At 47.2% G+C, this 22,028-nt stretch overlaps 1 protein-coding gene across 1 annotated transcript in view; it reads left to right on the forward strand.

Moving 5' to 3' along the window:
* The window catches only part of MOV10L1 (Mov10 like RNA helicase 1), a 933,047-nt gene that overhangs the window by 275,028 nt on the left and 635,991 nt on the right, over nt 1–22,028 (forward strand). Inside the window, exon 12 of the mRNA XM_069227566.1 lies at nt 21,411–21,502. Within this exon, the coding sequence (XP_069083667.1) occupies nt 21,411–21,502 (92 nt within the window). The remainder of the gene's footprint in view (nt 1–21,410; nt 21,503–22,028) is intronic.

The following is a 22,028-nucleotide window of genomic DNA, read 5'->3' on the forward strand; positions in this document are numbered from 1 at the left end:
AATGGTAGTGGGGGTGGTGACTGCACGTGAGCGGGGTGTGGTGGTAGGTGTGCTGGTGATGGCATTAGTGGCTGTCGATGTAGGGCATGCAGGTGTGAGTGTAGACGAGACTGGGAGGGAGGAGGGAGACGAGGAGGAGTGTGACACAGTGGAGGCAGTGGATGTTGGTGTGTCTGCATGTGTGTGATGCTAGCGTGAGTGCCTGTGGGATGTGTGGTGCTTATGTTTGCCAGAGCTTCCCTTGTGTGTTGAGGTGTGTGCATGCTGGTCTGAAGGTGTGCTTGGGTAGGCTGGGGTACAGGGGATTGGGTCTGGGTGGAGGAAGTTGGAGGGGGGAGGCTAGAGACGGGGACAATGGCTGCCATCAGTGCTGAGGCCAGAGTCTGAAAAGCTTGCTGAAGGGCCGCCTGACCCGAATGAATGCCCTCCAGGAATGCATTTGTTTGTTGCAACTGCCTTTCTACACCCTGGATGGCATTCAAAATGGTAGACTGCCCAACAGTGAGGGACCTGAGGAGGTCAATGGCCTCCTCACTGAGGGCAGCAGGGGTGACTGGGGCAGGGCCTGAGGTGCCTGGGGCGAAGGTGATGCCCACCCTCCTGGGTGAGCGGGCACAGGTCAAAGGCTGAGGGGCTGCTGGGAGGGCGGTGCGGGTAGTGGGGGTGGCGGCTGTACTTGTAGATGCGGGGGGCACAGATGTTGCCGCCACCACAAGGGAGCTCCCATCAGAGGACGAGTCTGTGTCGCTGGTGTCAGCTCCTGTCCCCGCTGTGGAGCTCCCCTCGCCCTCAGTCCTACTGGTGAATTCCGAGTCCGTAGTTTCGCCCTCCAAGGCCATGTGGGATGCAGCTCCCTCCTGCTCCAGTGCCACTGCTCCTCCGCCTGATGATGCTAATGCACACAAGAACAGGGAGACCCCAAAAAGGGGGGGGGACGACATAAGAAAGACATGTTGAGTGCATGCATTACCTCTACCGTTGGCGAACACGACAGACACAGAAGCCCCCTGCACTACGCCGCGCTCTTGGGCTCCACTGTTCAATTCTAGGGAAATGGCCTACTAGGCTATGGACGACGTCTGCACACATGGATGACACAGCGGCATGACTAGGTGTACTTTCCACTCTAAAGAGGTGCGGTGGGGTGCCACATGGCCTGCCTTACGGAGGGACCTTGACTACTAAAATCGCCCTGGCCTAGGGAAACCCACAGCCCACCTCCCCCACCCAGACCCCTCCACTGCGCGCAAAATCAGCAGGATGAGAGTGTACTCACCCCCTTGTGGCTGCTGTGATGCCCTCAAGCGCCCATCCAACTCCGGGAACGCCACCGCCAGGATCCTGAACATCAGGGGGGTCATGGTGCGACGGGCACCCCTGCCACGTTGGGAGGCCATCCCCAGCTGAGCCTCCGCCGTCTTCTTGCTCCAGCGGCTAATGTCCTCCCATCTTTTCCGGCAGTGGGTGCTCCGTCTGTGGTAGACCCTCAGGGTCCGGGTATCCTTGGCGATGGCACGCCAAATATCTTTTTTTCTGGTGGGCGCTGACCTACATGATTTGTACAGGGGGAAGAGAAAGTTATTACCAACTGCACCGTCATTGGCCCCCATCCCTACCCTTGCCATGTGACACATGCACTCACCGTCGTTTCATGCACGCCGCCCGCTACCCCCCTTCCTTCTTACATCCACCCCTCTTCACACAGGCATAGCCCATACAGCATGCTCCCAGTGTACTTACCTGTTTGTCTGGAGGACCGTAGAGTAGCGTGTACTGGGGGAGGACCCCATCCACGAGTTTCTCCAACTCCTCCGATGTGAAGGCAGGGGCCCTTTCCCCAGACACTCGAGCCATTGTCTCTTCCAGACCGAGGTCACAGCAGCACTTGCAGTGTAGGTCCTCTCCTGTCGAAGATCAGGTATCGAGTGATTCAACAGATAGAAAATGGCGGTCACGTCCGCGGCGGTGCGTACCGTCACCGCCGGCGTACATCGTCATTGGCTCCTGGGACCCATAGGGTCAAATGTTAACCAATGCAGAATTGCGTCACGGTCTTCGACCGCCTACTGCGACGGTGTACAACGCCAGCGCAGTTACCTCACATCCAGTTGTCGCACTTTAGAGGTCAGGCAGCCGCCAGTTCAGGGGCCCACATGGCTTCATTTTTAACTGCGTCACACATACCTAGGCCTAGACTCAACACACATACAGGCCACATTTTGGATTATGATTGGTGTTCTGTGTAAGCTGTGGGTACGTACCTCTGAGTTGTTTGTGCTCGCTGTTTTCCTTCATAGGCACCGTCCGCTGGGACATGTGAGGAGATGGCGGCATCCTTCGGTGTACCGACCGTTGGTGGACCTGTCGACAATGGAGGAAAGACATGTGATCATCACCTACAGGCTTGACCGTGCCACAATCCAGGAACTGTGTACCCAGCTGGAGCCAGACCTGATGTCAGCTATCCGCCATCCCACAGGAATCCCCCCTCAAGTGCAGGTGCTGTCAGTGCTCCATTTCATTGCAAGTGGGTCATTTCAAACAGTGGCCATAGCATCAGGGATGTTCCAGCCTGTGTTTTCCAACGTGTTGTCCAGAGTGTTGTCTGCCCTGCTGAAACACATGCGGAGCTACTTCGTTTTCCCTCAGGTGGAGGATTTGCCTACAGAGAAAGGTGATTTCTATGCCCTGGGACATATCCCCAACATCATAGGTGCCATTGATGGCTTTGCCTCCCTTACCCCTCCCCCCCCCCCCCCAGGGAGTGAACAGGTTTACAGAAACCGGAAGAGTTATCATTCGATGAATGTACAGATGGTATGTTTGGCAGACAAGTACATCTCCCATGTGATTGCCAAGTTCCCTGGCTCAGTGCATTACGCCTACATCCTGCGGAATAGCAGCATCCCTTATGTGATGGGTCAACTCCAGAGGCACTGTGTGTGGCTATTAGGTGAGCACCTGGAAGCAAGACAGTGGGAATGGTTGTCTGGGTCTGGGGATATCCCTCCAGGTTAGTGTGTGTCTAACAGTTGTCCCTCGCCGTTTGCAGGTGACTCTGGTTACCCCAACCTGTCATGGCTAATGACCCCAGTGAGGAATCCCAGGACAAGGGCAGGGGAATGCTACAATGAGGCCCATGGGTGGACTAGGAGGGTGATCGAATGCACCTTCGGCCTCCTGAAGGCCAGGTTCCGGTGCCTCCATATGACAGGTGGATCCCTATTCTACTCACCAAAGAAGGTGTGCCAGATCATCGTGGCCTGCTGTATGCTTCATAACTTGTCTTTGCGATGACAGGTGCCTTTTCTGCAGGAGGATGGTCCAGATGGCGGTGTTGTTGCAGCTGTGGAGCCTGTGGACAGTGAAGACGAGGAAGCAGAAGAAGAAGACATGGACAACAGGGACTCAGTGATCCAGCAATATTTCCAGTGAAACACAGGTAAGAATACAAACCTGCCTACTACATGTACTTTAACACTACTACCTCTCTACTGTCTGTTGTTTTCAGCCAGTGTATGGTCACTTAGTTATCACTTTCTCTTACGATTTCACAGATGTGGGTCCCAATGTGTGACATCTGCTTTGATTCCTCATGGACTAGAGCTGTGTGACATAGGTATGTTGACATTACAAATGAAAGAGCTTTTTGCCACAGTAATTGATAATACAGAATTCCGAAATCACAGACTGACTCCAGATTGTTTTGTGCTTTAAGGGTGTTTATTTTAGTGCTCAATATTGAAGGTGATAGCAAAATTGTGAGGGGTGATGGCGGAGGAATGTCCATGGTAGAGTCCAGTCTATTAGTCTCACAGGTGCATTGCCCAAATGGGCATAGGAAGTGGAGCTGGGGCAATTTAAGGATGGAGAGGGTGAGAAAGTGGGACAGTAGGATGACATTCAGTGTGGTCTCATTTCTTGGCGGGGGTCTTGGCATTGTTCTGTCTATGTCCTGGATCTCAGGGACCGTTTGAGAGGTGGTTCTCCCTCTGCAGGGGGTCGGGTGGTGGTCCTATGGCGGTGCCTCCTGTCCACTAGCACTGGCGGAGGTGGTGGGCAGTTCATCGTCCAGGCTAGTGTCAGGGGCCCCTTGTAGTGCCACAGTGTCCCTCCTGGTGTTGAGTACTTCCTTCAGCACCCCTACGATGGTGCCCAGGGTGGAATTGATGGTTCTGAGTTCCTCCCTGAAGCCCAAGTACTGATCCTCCTGCAGGCGCTGGGTCTCCTGAAACTTGGCCAGTACCGTTGCCATCGTTTCCTTGGAGTGGTGGTATGCTCCCATGATGGTTGGAGAGGGCCTCGTGGAGTGTGGCTTCCCTGGGCCTGTCCGCCCCCTGTCGCACAGCAGCCCTCCCAGTTCCCCTGTGTTCCTGGGCCTCCGTCCCATGGACTGTGTGCCCACTACCACTGCCCCCAGGTCCTTGTTGTTGTTGGGGTGGTGGGTTAGCCTGGGTTCCCTGTAGTGGTGGACACACTGCTGATTGACGTGTCCTGGGAACGGAGGTATGGGCCCGCTGGGTGGGTGCTGTGCTGGTGTTTCCAGAGGGGGGAATCTCTGTGGAGGCCTGTGACTGGGTGAGGGGAACCGACTGTCCCAAGGTCCCCGATGGTCCGGGCTGGTCATCTAGATCCAGTTGGACAGAGATGCTGTCATCACTGTGGGCCTCTTCTGTTGGTGGTGTAGACATGTGTGGACCCTCCTGTCCGGTGACGATGGGTAGGGGTCCTGCAGGGGTATAAAAGGACGTTTATTACATCTGTGTGTGCCATGGTGTGCAATGGGTGGGTGACCGTGTACCCCAGTGCTTGCATTCCTGTGTGGGACCTTGTGTGATGATGGTTTAGGGGGTGTATGAGTATGTGCAGTGGGCATGCTTTAGTGATGGGTGTCCATGCTTTGTTGTTGCATGCAGGGCTTGGTGTTGGGATGTGTGGTTTGTGATGTTGGGACATTTGTGAGGAGTAGGAGTGATGGGGTAAGGGTTTGGGTATGTGTATCGGCATGCAGGTAGGGTGGGGGATGTAATAATTAAGATTTGTCTTACCAGAGTCCATTCCTCCACCTACTCCTGCGAGGCCCTCAGGATACAGAATCGCCAAGACCTGCTCCTCCCATGTTGTTAGTTGTGGGGGAGGAGGTGGGGGTCCGCCACCAGTCCGCTGAACCGCAAGGTGGTGTCTTGAGACCACGGAACGCACCTTCCCCTGTAGGTCGTTCCACCTCTTCCTGATGTCCTCCCGATTTCTTGGGTGCTGTCCCACTGCGTTGAGCCTGTCCTCTATTCTTCGCCATAGTTCCATCTTCCTTACAATTGAGGTGTGCTGCACCTATGATCCGAATAGCTGTGGCTCTACCCGGACGTGCCTTGGGGTAGTGTGGGTGATGTGTGGGGTGGTGTGTGTGCTGATATGTAGTGGGGTGTTGTGTGAGGTGCCTGGAAGATATGTGGGTGATGGTGTTGTGTGCCTGTGGATGCTAGTATTGTTGATGGTGGTGTCTCTCTCTGTGCTTCTGTCACAATTCTGGTCGTAGGGGTTTGTGGGTGTGTGTTTTATATTGTATTGGGTGTGTGGGAGTGGTGTGTGTATGTGTACGGGTGTGTGTATTTCGATTTGTCCAATGTGGCTGTGTTTTGTAAACGTGTGTGTATTTTGAGCGGTGTGTACCGCTAATGTAATACCGCGGTTGAAAGATCGCCGCGTGGATTCGTGGGTCGTGATAGTGTGGGCGTATTTCTGTTGGCATGACGGTGGAGGTTTTGTTTTCGCCAGTTTATCACTGACCTTTGGTGTGGCGGACTTGTGTGGGTGTCTGAATTTTGGTGGATTCCGTGCTGTGGGTCATAATTGCTGTGGCGGTTTGCCGCGGCGGTGTGTTGGCGGTCTTCTGCACGGCGGTAAGCGCCTTTTACCACCAATGTTGTAATGACCGCCTTAATCTCTGCAAAGAACAATTAGTGCGGTGAAAAATCAACACAAAGCCTGCTGGAATCGATGCACCGCCTGCATCGTGGTGAGAAAATCACTGCACGCCAAACCGTAACAATGCAGCCCGGCTGCCTGAGTGGAGATCGAAGCAGTGCCAGCGTTGCGACCCGAACTTCGATGTACGGCCCACTAGATCAATGCATAGCCGAACCGGAATGATGCAGCCAGACTTCCTGGTAGAAGAATCAAAGCAGCGCCTGCCATGCAACAGAAATTTCCCTGCATCGCCCACCGGATTGAGACAGCTCCTGTGGCTATGTTCAGCACGCCCAGGATTTCTCTGCATCGTCCCGGGGGTGTCAAAATACAACCCAAAGAGGTTCCAAGGCTGTGTGCCGGAAATCAAAGCAAAGTCTGTGTGCTCCCGGAGAAACTGACGCACACCTCCCCGTTTTCCACGCATCTTCTCCTCTATGGTCCCTTACAGATAATTTAGACGCAAACCAAGTACTTTGTGCTTGCAAGAGACACTTATTGTTTTTAAGAACATAGGACTCCTTTCATCATTTTGTAAAGCGATATTTCAATGTGTGCTTATCAAATCTTGATCGTTTTGACCTTACTTTATCTAGAAAAATATTTTATATTTTTCTAAACCTGGGTGTTTTTTTTTATTTTTTATGTGGTGTTTATTGCATGATTCATTGCACAGATACTTTACACATTGCCTTCTAAGTTAAGCCTGACTGCTCAGTGCCAAGCTGCCATAGAGTGGGCACAGGATAATTTAGATTGTGTGCCATTTACCCTGACTAGATTGAGAGTCCTTGCTTGGACAGGAGGTAACCTGATTGCCAACCAAAGACCCCATACTAACACGACTTATTTGCTGTAACCTTTCTGCAAAAACAATGTTTCAGCTAGCGAGGTTTATACATCCATTGTTTTTTCCTCCCACCACAGCTGCCTTCTACGGGCAGGCATGCCTACACCTGCATGTTGCACAAGCACTTCTTGCACTGCGCATGGAGTTCATTGTTGAACTACATTGCTTAGTTATTTATAGTATTGTTTAAGGGTGAGAAATTATTGTTAGACAATGTATTCCCTTTGAATATAATTGCATTTCTTGTTTGTGTGTTATTCAACTGCCAACACATAATTTACCAGTGAGAGGACTGCCCCAACAATCTCTTTGTGAATCTATAAATGCCAAAAAAAACTGACAAATTGGTCAGGTCACTTGTCTTCTCTAGACACCAGAGGCTGACCTAGAACTTTTGAAGAATTTTTAGCCAATGTCAGACCTCCCATACCTAGCAAAAGTCCTTGACAACTGTGTCACAAATTATTTAAAAGATTTCATTGTAGAAAACGGCCCATTTGTGATTTTAATTTGGCCTTTGCGTCTGGATGCAGTATAGAGATGCCTAGAAATTATGAGGTATGCTCTAGCTAGTCCATTAAGATATTTCACTGCTGTCTCCTGTTTTTATATACACGTGCAGGGCCACACATTTCGTGGCATAATTTGTTGCCTTATGTTTTTGTCCTAGTATTTGTAAAGGGACCTCGCTGAATTATCAGTATAAGTGTGTGTGTAAAGGAGGCAAACTGGAATGGTGGCAGGGCTGCTGCTAATTGTAGTAATACAAGTCCTTCATCATGGGATGCGTGGCCTGGCTCCCCAGGTTCTATCACTTCCTACTGAAAAAAACCAATATGGTTCACTCTCCAAGACTGAGAAGCCTAATGGAAAAAGCATTTCACTTCTTTGAATAAGAGGGAAGTCGGACATCTACCACCAGGCTGCCTAGTTTCCCCATTCTGCACAGTTGCAGTCTGCTCAACAAGTCTTTCTCTAGGAAGAGCTCTCTTCAGACTTAGTCCCACTGACAGACCTGTCTCCTCAGTTGGAGCCACAGTGACAACCTTCACCCCATCCTGGTGCCCGCATGTACCTATATATATTATATTGCAGTAAGTTGTATTTACCTATACAGACCCTTTCGTGTCTCAACTCTTCTGACTGTACATTGCTGCAATGCTGTTTGTGAGTTGTAGGCTGTACTAGCTTACTTTATCTTGTATTAGTTAACTATCGTCAGCAACTGTAGTTTGACCTGATTTGGACTCTAACTTGATTGCTGAGGTTAGATGCTTTGGCTCAGCAAGACCTCTTCTATTGTTTCACTTGTTCCCCATCAGGAGAAATAAGTTTTTAAATGATGAACAAACTTAACAATACAATCAAGCCAGAAACCCCAACCCCAAATGAAAGTCCTAATAATTAATCTCTGAAATCAGTCAATAATAAAACAGAGGGTTTGAGATTCCATGATTTGATTTGAGCTGAGGAACCGTTTTCTGTTTAATTCTTTGTTGATGTGCCCCCTCCTCTAACCCCAGTTTGCATCTAATATTTTTTGTGAGTATTTGACTTTCAAATGCCTTTCATCAAAGGTAACCTCTGCAGCAACATACATTAAAGGGTAGCTGGGGTGACATGTTTAGTTGGGCTTGGAGTTGCTTTGTTGATTTCTGTGCTGGTCTCTTCCCTTCCTATCCACATCGTATCAAGCCATAACATAGATATGGTTTCATTTTCTTACTATTCGTATACTGAGCTTTTTGTGTGAGTGCATTTAGAACCCACCACAAAATCTTCCCAAACACTGTAACCAATTTCCATCCTAACCAGCCATTTCCCTGCCTGTGTTCGTCCTCCGAAAACAACCTTCTTTTAGTAAAATAATGGTGTAGTATCTAGATGTCGAAATCAGTTTTATTGAAAGATATTGAGAGGTGTCTAAGCCGCTGTTATATCAGTTTAGCCCTCAGGAGGTTATACTGAGCTGTCTTTGAATCAGTCGAACAGTGCGTTTCACTATCATGAAAATACCGATTTCTCCAAAGTCAAAGGTGAGCACCCGCTCCCTTTCCTCCTATCAAGATTTTTTTATAAAGCTGTGGTGCCCTTTGGACATTCATTGTGCAATGTTGCATAATCTCTGACACAAACGTTGGTGCTGGATTTCCCAGAGAATTCCTCAAAATGCCTTCTCACCATCATAAAGTATGCCATATCACCTCTCATCCGAATGTTTTACTTTAAGGTGTCCTTCCAGATTGTGCCACCGACTCGCAATACAGAATTTATTGTACTGTATTTGTGGGACTATTTACCTTTATACTGTTCAGCTGGCCATCAGATTGGATTCACAAGCTAAAAAGATAAATTATGTACTTGTAATTCTTCTGCAAATAAGTTCTATTGTATCCCCTTGCCAGCACACACTTTTAAGGTGTAGACGACAGGACATAAACACAGTGGGCACCAGCATGGTGTTCCTGGGTCTCTTGTGGTGCAGTAGTTCTGGTAAATGTATACACCCAATATAATTGCCTGTTTCAAATCCCCAACAATACTAAAAATGATGTCCTTCAAAAGATGAAGTAAAAATATAGAAATACATATTTGGTGGAATAAGGTGAAACACAGTGGTGCCACATTGTAATAAACACCATCTCTCTCATTAGAGTTAAAATAATTATTTACTTGTAGTATGTTTTATCTTTTATTGTTAGTAGTCAGACATTACATTGTTTTCTGACATAATAGCTTATAGTAAATCTGTTCAGTTTGATGGATACTTATGATCACACTGTTGTCAGTTCCTCTTTCCAGATTCAAAGATGCAGATCAGCAGCTCTGGTCTTACGAGTTTTCTTTTTTCCCAAAAAGGTTTTAAATGGTATTTTGGCATTGTGCAGGGATTTCACTCCTAAAGACATTAGCATTCAAGCCATGCCTTGTGGGTCAAAAGCAGATGTTGATTACAAATCCTCTTGTTGCCTGTGTAATGAACTTGATTTCGAAGTCCTACGATAAATAATGTCTCATGCACAAGAATGCCATCGGGAACAATAGGCCAAGCTGTGTATTGTGGAACATAAGAAGCAGGGTGGGAGGCAGCTTTTGTCAAGTAGGTAATAACCAAAGTTGAAAGATGCGGCCAGGGAAAAGTTGGAGAGAAAGCACAAGTAGCTCACCAGATGTTCTGTAACATCCAGACATGAAGATCAAAGAAGAGATCACAAAGGCGCAATGCTTGAACTATTAGACTTTCGCACTCCACATTGACCCTGTTCTGAATCGGGAGTTGATGTGCTTTAAGTTCTCTGGGCCATTCATGACTCTACAGAATGTGATGACCTTCATGGAAGCCATGGAAAAAATATTTAAAATATTTCCTGATACTTCTGCTGAGGTTTCGGACCTCATGAACTGAACCAATCTGGTCCTCAGAGTCACTGTTACCCAAGCAGCATCCCCTCTCCTCCACCCCCGCCACCCCAAAGCAATGGGCCGTTCCATTACCACCCGAGAAGGAATATGTGCCTCTTTTTGCAGTCCTGGATTGTGGGGCTATAGAAAGCCTAGAATTACCAATTTCTATTGAAAAGAGATAACCATAAATAAATGTTGTACCCTGATCCAGCTACCTCTGAGTGCCTGTCTTTCAATAAAGCCCTTACTAACATCTCATTGGCAGCTTGGTCTAAACTGTTCTTGGCTCTGTCAGTGAGTCACAACCCCCCTACTCCCTCGTGCAAAATGTTACATGCTAGCACCAGGTGATCCTAGGTTATTGATACAGAATCCAGCTCCATAGGTGAAATATGAGTATTGCGAAGCCATAGTCTTTCCTGGCCACTCCAGTGGTCACCATGGCCAAAAAAGTATTTCTTCTGCCAGTCTGATTTTACGCTGTTTGAATGCAGTTTGCTTCCTGGGTCATTATTCATGCTTTTGGGATATGATTCCATAGGTGATGCTGGCCTTGCTGGAAGATAAGCACATCTCCTTTGCTCCCATAGTACAAGGAGGACAGGTTGCTGAAAAGTATGTTCTACATTCTAGATTCGACAGTTTGTATTCTGTTGGCCTGTGGTTCTCCATCCACCTCAATTCCTATATCTAAACTGTGTAGAGGATTCCGTTTATCTGGGACATTCTGGGCACGATCCCCCTAAATTCCTTCACAGCTCGGCTATTAGTCTGGGACATTACAGTTAAGATCTAGATGTTTCAAGTAAGAGCTGCTGCCCCCATCTTGATGGTTCTTAAGCTTCCTGGGCACTTGGTATTGTGCATCCTTCTTGCAGCCTCATTTCCATTGGTAAACACTGGCCCTCCAGTGGATTCTGTGGCTATTACAGGCTCAGCAGTCAGGACGCCTTTCTGACAAGATTCATGTAACTGGGTAGGTGGCTAAGGGCCTTCGGTGGTGAATGACCTATGCCAATCTGACAAGACTCAGGACACTCTCCATTCCCTATGCAGAACTCACAGTAATAACAGATTGCGAGCTTTAGGAAAAAGACACTACATAAGAGAGTCGGGAAACGTACCATATGCAGGAGGTGGAAAACAGGGCAGTGGATACTTCAGTCATGAAGGATGTTAGCTTCCAGTGTCGTGTCCAAAACAAGCTGTCACAGACACCTGGGGACTGGTAGTTGACTTCCAGGTCAGAGTGTTAGTAGACTCGGAAGCCAGTGTCTGAGAACATCTGTAGTTTTAAATCTTCTGCTTGATGATCTAGTTCACACACCTAATTCAATTCCCTCACCTTTGTCTCTTTATGGTTTTTCTGCTGCTTATTCTTTGGACTGATAGTGGTGTTTAGTTCTACCAGTTTTTAATTGGCTCCAAATTCGTTTGTATTTAGGATTTGGCGAGTACAAACCTGCTTTTTGGACTTGACTTTAGATTTCCCCTTCTTTATTTTGGCAACTACAATTCTCCGTGACGATAGAGGGCTGCACAACTCACCTTCAGTTCTGTAGGCAAGTTTTCAGGTTTGCCTGGAGATTAGTTACAGCTATGCCTCCTGTCATACTGGATAAGGAGCATTAAAAGTTTGTCATCATACTTGCCTGTTAAAGAACTCCTGTTTTGTTACTCAGTTCTCACTGTTTCAGCACTTTGTTGATGACAGTTGCAAAGATGTGTTGGATATAGATGTTTGTTTACCTCAATGATATCATAATAATATTTTCAGAGTCTCCTGAAGAGTATTGAAAACATGTCTAAGAAGTATTGGAAAAGTGGCAGGAACACTATTTGTTCGAAAAGATTAAGAATGCCTCTTTGAAGGGATTGAACTGTTTTTTTCTGTTCCAAGACCTCGGACATGGAAATCGAAACGGACAAGACAAAGTTAAGGCTGGACAAGACAAAGTCAAGGCTGTACAAGACTGGCTGTGTCTGAAATTAGTGAAAGAGATCCAGTGGTTTCTGGGAGTTGCTAACTTCTGTTGGTATTTTGTGCAGGGGTTCACAGATTGTGAGACCCATATACAGACTTACTTAGAGGGGACTCCTCTTTAATTGGGGAAACAACAGAAAAAGGCATTTTGAAGATTTAAAGAGGCCTTCACATCTCCTCCCACCACCCTCTAGTTTAAACATTCGGATAATGACTTAACCCTGCTTAATCATATGCAGTTAGAGGCAAAAGTATGTCAAAAAGATTCAGACACTTGAGCTGTATATCCTGTCACATATTTTTTCTTGAATCCTCAATGATAGAGAATGTTTGGCTTTGACTCAGTGATGACACTGTTTGGAGGAGGCTTAGCATCTTACAGTGTGGACGGATCATAGGAATTTACATTAACTATAATCAATTAAATGCATGAACCCAGTTTAAGACAGGTGATGTGTTACTTTCCTGATTTAACTACAAGATCACTTATAAACCAGGTAAGAGGCATGGAAAAGCAGATGGTTTGTCAAGGCAAGGAGAAGAGAAAAGAAAAGACCAACCATCAGTCCTTCATGTGTTCTTGCTTTAACAGGAAGAACTAGTGAAAATGCTGAAACTTTCTTGTAATCCCTATAGGAAACTTATCAGACCCTCAGTGTGGAAAAGTGGAATGCATAAAGTCCCAAACATGGAGGATGGAGAAAGAGCTTCAGTGGCCCAAGGAAAGATCTCCATCACAGATCCTGTTGGGCGCTGGGTTCTGGTTGCAGTACGGCCCCCCCTACCCATTTTTTTTTTGCCTGGTCTTTAGATGCAACTTTGACTGAACTGAACTGGGTTCCTGCTATCCAGGTTCCCAGTGCCAGTGTTCTTCCCTAAAACAAAGACACCTGGTCACTTGATCGCCAAGTGACCAGGCCCCTCATCCCCCTATAAGCTCTTAGTAAATGGAACCCCTAGTACCTAGGGGATGGGTACTGAAGAGGGCCCCTCAGAGATGCAGCACAACTTGTGCCACTCTGTGGAACCCAGCACAAACCTTATGCAGACTGCCATTGCGGGCTGTGTGACAAGGTGCTTCCATAATAAAAAAAAAAAACACAACATGGCAAACAGTCTGTGTGCCTCGCCCCCTAACACTGCATACAAAATATGTAAGTCACCCCTCTAGCAGGCCTTACATCCCTAAGGCAAAGTGCATTATACTATATGTGAGGGCATATATGCATGAGCAGATATGCCCCTGCTATGCCCGTTTCAATTCGGCACAGGGAAGCCATTTTAAATGAATGTGCTGGTCACTGGTCACTAAGAGTTCCCCAGCTACTCGATGGCTTCTCTGAAACCTGGGATGTTTGGTATCAAACATCTCAGAATGAAAAACCCTCACTGAATCCAGTGATGGATTTATAAAGAAATGCACCCAGATGGCACCTTAAAGGTGCTTCCTGAAAACCTACCAGCTACTAGTATGCTGACTAACTGGTCCTGACCTGTTCAGCTACCGCAGACTTGTTTCAGGACCCCCAAGGTGAGAGCCAGTGCTCTTGAGGCCCAGGGACAAAAGCCTACACTGGGCAGAGGTGGTACCTCCTCTCTCAGGCACAATGGACATTCTGGTGGAGGGAGGGGAGGTTCAAGTGCCTTGCCGCCTTTGTAATGCAAGCCAGGTCTCTCCAGATGGTGGAGATGACTGACCCCTTTGTTGTGACCCCACTTTTGGTGGCAGCACAGGCGGGAAAATTAGCGGTGCCCATTTCATGCCTGTCCCTCCCTGACGAGCGGAAGTAAACACTGTGTTGTTTGGAAGGAGTTCGGCCACTAGGGTTAGGGTTATGCCCACTTTCTAACTGAAGTAGTCTTACAAGAGGTGCCGTCGCCCTAAAAGTTATTAGCCCATTGGCTACCACCTGGTACTTCCTGTAACGCCCCCAAAGTCGGTATTTAGGTGGCACACCTGAACCCTAGAACTCAGATTCCTTACAACCTCAGAAGAGCTGTACACCACAGAATTACATCAGAAGAGAAGACTGCAGACAGCAACTGACTTGGCCCCAGCCCTACCGGCCTGTCTGCAACCCTCGAAGATCCTGCGCCTAAAGATAACTTGTCTAAAGCCTTGGTAAGACTGCCTGCCTTTAATAAAGACCAAGATCTCCGATGGACAGTGGACCTGTCCAAAAGAAACCAACCTTGAAGAAAAAAGAACGTTGCCCATGCCCAGAGCCCAAGTGGTCCTGTGACGGTTCCCCAACGCTTCTGAGCAACAGTCCACTGTGGGCTGATGCCTGCCGGACTACAAACCAACGCCTGAAGCCTAAACTTGAAGGCACTCCCCCTGTACCCCCTCGACTGCGACCTGCCTGGTGAGACTTTTCCAACGCCGAAGGACACCACTGCATCTGGTGATCCTGGACTTCGCGGAACACGACCAATGGTGCCCCTACGTTCCCCAGAATCCCTACGTACCTGGAAAGCTGTGGGTTGTTTTTTCCAGCCTCATGGCCAGAGTCTGTTTCTGAAACCAATCTCCATTGGATAACATTGGGTGCCAGACGCTGCCCATGTGCATCTGAGGGTGTAAGTTTGGTGCTGCCTTGTGACCCCCGTTGTACTTACTTCAGCTCCTGGAGATAGACCCCAGACCCTGCTCTAGTCACCTGTGAGCGGTGCATCTTCGGTTACCCTGTCTCTCCATTGGTTAACTTTGTGCTCCCTATGATGTGTTGGCACTGCGCACCCAGCCGCCCCTCTGCCACTGTGGGTGTACTCTTGGTATTGATGTGAACCTTTCCTGGTGTTGACTTAAAACCCTAAAGACTTGATTTGTAAATCGAATACTTGCCTGCAAAGTTGCGTTACTGTTTTCCTCCCATAGGTTAACATTGAATTGCACTGTTGATGTTTGAAACTGAAAAGTACTTTTAATTTAAAAACTGCTTACCTTATAACGAAGTTCTTTGGTTCAAAGCATATACAAAAGCAAATGTTATTTTTCTAATTTGGTCATTCTTTGTGTGTGTCTCAGTTATTGTCTCTGTGAGTACAACAAATGTTTAACACAACTCCTTGATAAGACTAACTGCTCGCCCATACTACCACGATAGATCATTAGACTTCTCTATTTCTGCCTCTGTAAACCTTTTGGGATCCACTGGTCTCTCTGCACAGTGTACTTCCTTTTAGTGCATCATGTAGAGTCGGCTTCCTACAGATCATCGACTGAAAGATCACAAAGATTGTTTCATTTTGTTGATTATCTCACAAAGACATGATTTTCATTACATTAAAAAAAAAAAAACTCTTTTCTCCATCGCTTCAGTCTTTCGCAAGTGAATCATCAGGTTTTATGTACTTCCTCACGTAATTATTACAAAGGATCTCCATTTCGAAGGCCAATGCTGAAACAACTTGAGGTAGTACATTTTATGTCCACTATTTATCATCCCCAAACAGACTGACAGACCAAATAAAACATTTTAACAATATTTGAAGTGTTTTAATGAGCCATTCCAAAAGATGAGTGAGGTGGATTACATTTGTAGAATTTTCAAATGACAAAACTTTGCATACATCTTTGTGGCATTTGCTGTTTTTCTGTTCCACACGTATTCTTCCACACATTTGGCTACCTACATTTTACACCTCCACAGTTTCTTCTGTTCAGAATCTGCTCCTAGACATACATAACATGATGATCATGGAAGTAAACAAGGGAAGGAGCAAAAAGTCTGTGCAGTGGTTCACAGGCATTCTGGCAGTCCTCCAAAGACAGTGCTGTAAGCGAGACAGGAGTTGGAGATTAGACCCTAGTTTGGAGGGAAAATCGAAAGATAAAGGTTTGCTAAAGAGGTATAAGATTGCCATAAAGGAAGCTAAGACTGCCTTCTTCTCTAGGAAAATCAGGAAGGCCATGCAAACTATTTAAAACAGTAAGGCCCTCATTATGACATTGGCAGCAAATGCCGCCTACCGCCATGGCGACGGGCGGCAACATACCGTTGCCTTGGCTACCAGCCGCCAACCGCATTATGACCATAGACGGAATACCGCCAGAAGGCTGGTGGAATTCCGTCGACAGTCAGGACGGTGGTAAGGTGGCGCTGCTGCGAGCAGCAGCACCACGCCAGCAAAACACCACCGACCGTATCATGATCCTTGATATGGCCTGGCAGTGTTTTGCTGGCAGCAGCACCACATCCCGTCTCCTGCCAGAGGACCCCCCTGCAAGCAGGTAAGTCTGGTTCTCCGACAGGAGAGGGAGGTGGGGGTGGGTGTGACTGTGTGGGTGGGGGTGTGTGTCAGTTTTTGTATGCGTGCATGCAGGTGTGAGTTGCGTGGAATGTGTGCGTGTGTGTCTGTTGTGAATGCGTGTGTGCGACAGTGTATGTTAGTGTGTGTGTTGCAGTGTGTGGGTATGTATGTGTGCATGCGGTGGTAGATGTGGGTATGCGTGTGTGTATGAGTGTGTATGTGTAGGTGTGTGGATGTCAGGGGGTCAGGAGGGCGGGGGTGGGGGAGGACTCTGGGGAGCGGGAGGAGGAGGGAGGTGGGGGAGACCCCTATCAGTGCCAGGGAAGTAATCCCAGGCACTGATAGTGCCTACCGCCATGGTTTTCATGGTGGTAAGATTGCCACAAAAACCATGGTGGTAGGCGGGGTCATAATCCCGAGGGTGGGAATGCTAAGGCCGCCGGGCTGGAGACCGAGTCTCCAGTCCAGCGGCTGTTACCACCCTGGGTGGACGGAGAGGTACATTGGCAGTTTGGCTTGAGCCAAACCGCCAATGTCATAATTTGGGAAGAGGTACTGCCAGCCTATTGGAGATGTTAATGGCCTTGAAAAATCTCCGACCCATCTCTCTTCTACCCCATAGATAAACTATTAGAAAAACATCTTACTAAGGAATTAGCCTTTTTACTAAGCAATAATGAAGGCCTAAATCCATCACAGCATGGCTTTAGGAACAATCACAGCATGGAGTCCGCATTACTATCAGCCTCGGACTACATCCGGTGTCAGGTTATTCTCATAATGTTAGACCTGTCAGCAGCCTTTGACACCACCCTCTCACCATCTTTAGTGGTGAGCAGGCTGCGGCAGGCAGTACTGAGGGGCAGGGCTCTGCAACTGCTGGAATCCTTTCTTAGAAATGGGACGAACATCATCAGTTGTGGTGACTTTAGAGCCTCTGAGAATAAGGGAGGGATCAGGAGGGATTATGGTCCAGTGTATATCCTCCTTAAGTGAACATTGAAAATCAGCGATACACTGTTCCAATCATATAAAACAGAAAATAAATAGTGACCGGGGTCCTAAATTCTAGGAGCAAGGGGCCTCACACACCCATAGGGTGTCATGCTTCATCATAGGCGCTGCTCCTCGTCAGACTGGCGCTGCAATGTCTGACGGGCACCACCCCTGACGGGGGGGCTCTTTGCCGGAGATCTTAATATGTGGTGGTGCCGTGACCCCAAAGGTGACTAAAGAATCAACGGAGATCAAAAGCAGGTAAGTAGTTAAAATTGACTCTCAAAACTGCCACTGGGACTGTGGATTTTATTGGACCCAATGAACGGTCAGGGCCAAGGTTAAAAATTAGAATCAAAAGAGTGAATAAAGAAGTTAAGATCAATCACTCTTGTAATGTAGAACATATCAGTGAGAGGAGTCTGGCAATTCTCCAAAGACTACCACCTCATGGGTCAACATGTTTCGCATCCTGGTGGTCCAAACGGATCCAGTGATGCTTCATCAGGACCTTATGTGACTATATGTATCTCCTGAATAATAAGGGCCACATATATTTATCAAAAAGTTAATACAAGTGTCTCTCAACCAGCAATTAGTAGGGAGGTGTAATAATCACTTACATAAATATGGAATAAATAATTCTAACTCGAGCCCGTCCTAAAATTGAAGGCGGGCATCCTAGGATTACACGGACCAATAGTCCAGCGCTAAACAACGTTTGTTGGAGCAATGCTGGCCAGGCGGAGACCTACCCCGGTCCGTGGTTCCCGAAGAATTTAGAGCCTCTCCATTTCAGCTGCCATGCGGGTTGCCACAAGTCTTTTCCCTCAGTCCGACTCCGTTCAACCTGTATGTGATTGTTTGTACAATTGATAGTCGTATGGCTGTCAGATGGCTTTCTGTGCGGATGACATACAAATCATGGTGCCGATTGTCAAGGATTGGATAAATATGGCTGCAAATTGTAGGTCCTGTATGGCAATCAATCAGGGGTTTGTAAAGCGCACTACTCACCTGTGAGGGTCTCAGGCACTGAGGAGTAGGGGAGGGGGAAGGAGGAGGGATTGGAGGGGAGAAAGTAGGGGAGTGGGGTGCTGCTACTGCCCGAACAGCCAGGTCTTGATAAGTTTCCTGTAGGTAAGGAGGTCTTTGGTCTGGCACAGGTGGGTGGGAAGAGTGTTCCACGTTTTGGCGGCGAAGTGCGAGAATGATCTACCGCCAATTGTAGTTCTGCGGACGCGTGGGACAGTTGCGAGGTCGGCGGAGCGGAGATGCCGGGTCGGGGTGTAGAAGGAGAGTCGTCTGTTGAGGTATTCTGGTCCGGTGTTGTGCAGTGCTTTGTGAGCGTGGGTGAGGAGTTTGAAGGTGATTCTCTTGTTGACTGGGACCCAGTGCAGGTTTTTCAGGTGGTCTGTGGTGTTGCAGTGGCGGGGGATGTACAGGATGAGGCATGTGGAGGCGTAGCAGCCTCTTCTGGAGTTTGGCCGTGGTTCCTGCGTAGAGGGCATTAGCGTAGTCAAGTTTGCTGCTTACGAGAGCTTGGGCGACTGTTCTTCTGGTTTCGGAGGGTATCCATTTGTAGATCTTTCGAAACATGGGGAGGGTGTTAAAGCAGGAGGAGGAGATGGCGTTGACTTGCTGGATCATGGATAGTGAGGGGTCCAGGATGAACCCTAGGTTGCGTGCGTGGTCGGTGGGAGTCGGAGCAGTTCCAAGAGTGATAGGCCACCAGGAGTCATCCCATGTGGAGGGGGTGGAGCTAAAGATGAGGACTTCCGTCTTGTCTTAATTGAGTTTGATGCAGCTGCTCTTCATCCATTCGGCAATGGCCTTCATTCCTTTGTGAAAGTAGGTCTTGGCGTAGTCCTTGGTGAGGGAGAGGATCAGCTGGGTGTCGACATATGAGATCATGTTGAGGTTATGGGATCGGGCGATGTTAGCGAGCGGGCCATGTAGACGTTAAAGAGGGTCGGGCAGACATTAGCAGCTGAATGAAACAAAATTGGCTTAAGATGAATGGTGACAAAATGAGGTTCAGTTGTTTGGGTCCTGTAGCTCCATTTGGAACAGTAGTTGGTGGCCGAAGACTTGCAGCCCTTTACCCACTCCTGTGAAGCAAGCAAGGGACCTAGGAATGTTTTTTGACCAGGAACTGACCTTTGAGGAGCAGGTTAGTAAGACAGTAAAGATGCCACTGGATACTTAAAATGCTCAGAAAGATCATGCAGTTTATTCAAGTGGAGTTTAGAGTTCTGGTAGTTTTAGCGCTTACCATTTTGCGCCTGGATTATTACAGTGTCCTTTATCTAAATGTTGCTAAATACTCCCTCAACAAGCTGCAATTGCTACAAAACGGTGCAGCATGTTTGATTCTTGGGCTCCTGAAAAGCCACTCAGTGAGGGAAGGCTTGAGGTCCCTTCACTGGCTCCTCATAAGGAAACAGATTAGCTTCAAATCATTATGCTTGGTGCATAAGTCATTGCATCAGTCAGGCTCATGATATCTGTGGACTGTCTTTCCTTGGTATGCCCCCAGCAGATCCTTGGTCAGTAGGGAACAAGTAAGTAAATACACCCAGATTTAGGAAGGCCAACTGGTGGGGAGAGCCTTCTCAGTGGCAGCAGCCAGGCTTTGGAACATGCTACTGCAGGACATCAGAGGAATTTCGTAGGGCAGTCAGAACCTGGCTATTTAGGACAGGTTAGGAGGGTCTGAGGAAGAACTGCTCTGTACTGAGGGCTTGTTCACACACCAAGCACTTAGATACCCATGGGGTTGTATGCGCTTTACAAATGCAAATAAATAAATATTGAGGAGAGACTACACTGGTTGGTTGGTTGGATGGATGGGATCCACTTAGCTTCTACATTGATACTTTGATATGATTGAGGAGTACTGTGCAGATGATCATGTTTGTCCCGTTCACTTGTGCAAGAAGGGCATGGCTGTTTAGAAAATGGCATCATCCCTAAGCAGTGTCTCATGCATCAAGCTGTGCTGCACCTTGGCCAAAAAATATTATCCTTAGGGCTTTACAGCTCATTCCACTAGAGTGATAGCATCAACTACTGCCCTAGCTTGGGGTGTTCCGGTTTTTGACATCTGCCAAACACATGGACATCTGGCCATATTTTCAGTTAGCATTACTGTATTGATTTATAGGTCGGCAGGGACAAACATTTGGCATGGTGGGTTCTGCAGGTTGTGCTGGTGTCCACACTGCAGACCCATCTCCTTCGAGGGGCCATTGCTCCGAAATTGATTCACAAGGAATAAGTTACTTTCTGTCAGCGAAGCTCTTTATAGTGAATGCTATCTCTAACCACAAATTCCTTGTCACCCGCCCACCTTCCTGTTCTGTGGAGTGGATTTTTGGGATTTAATAAGGTTCCAAACTAAATTTAGCACACTGCAGCTGCAATTAAATCAATCAGCACAAAAATAAATAATGCGTAAATGATACCAATAGGCAGGGATTGCCCCATTATGTGCCTCTTTGTTGTCATGTCGAAAGGCAGGTTGAAGTTGCAACAGAAGCCAATGGAGCCACCTGTTAGCTTGCATGAGTCATTACAAGAGTTTCTGAATACAGTCTAGAACCAGGGGCATATCACAAGCTGAGGAATCTACAGTTAGAGTATCAATTAAAAAGCGTGTTACTAAAGGTAAGTAACTTATTTATCACTCGCTTTTCATAAAGATTTGTGATCCATTTCCAAAAATGTTCAAAGGTTTTTCTGACGTTGCAGAAAAACATTAATTTCTCTAGCTATGCACCTGAATTGCGTGCTAGATAACTGTCTAATATTGGGTGTATCTGGTGCTTTGAGGTGCTTCTTTTTAGACAGGCTTTTTTGTAGTTTGCACTGTGCAAAAATATTGGGTAGTTCATGTCTGTGATGATGTACCTAGACCCCATGATATCACCTAAATATAGCTGCCCTTTACAGATTCATGAAGAAGAGGTTACGCTGAAAGTGAATCCTGCTTTAGAACAAAAATACAACTTTGAGCCAATGGATGTGGAATTTTGCAATTGTAGGTAAGTGGTAGGCTTAAGTCAGCACAATAATCTTGCAAGAATAAGCATTGTTATGTTGGACATCTTAAAATTTAGCCAACTGTTTGAGTGGGTTAGAATTCAGAATTGTGCGACGTTCCCCACACCTGGTAATTATCGGATGCAATTTTTCACAGATCAAACCTGCCAGAATTTAACAGGGGAAACAATACAGTATTTCTTATGACGTGGATTTTAGTGTCATAAACACCAGCATCTCCATGTTATTCCCTAATAACTGTGAATTAGTGGTATTTATCACACTCAAGAAATTCTCAACCCAGATGAGTCCGATTTTCTTGGGCTAAATAAATATCATCGTCCCTAAGGAGCACTCGTAATCAGGGGGTAATGTATTTTTTAGCATCTAGATTTTGAATGATTAGATTGATTTACATATAACAAGGTTCCTCAAAAGTTTGGTATGGAATATGTGGAGAAAAGGGAAATGCATGCAGGAAACAATTTAAAACTAAGTTGAGACAATTCCTGTTTGCCTCATTCCACT

The sequence above is a fragment of the Pleurodeles waltl genome, chromosome 4_1 (assembly GCF_031143425.1).
Source record: "Pleurodeles waltl isolate 20211129_DDA chromosome 4_1, aPleWal1.hap1.20221129, whole genome shotgun sequence".
In the NCBI taxonomy this organism is placed as follows: Eukaryota; Metazoa; Chordata; class Amphibia; order Caudata; family Salamandridae; genus Pleurodeles; species Pleurodeles waltl.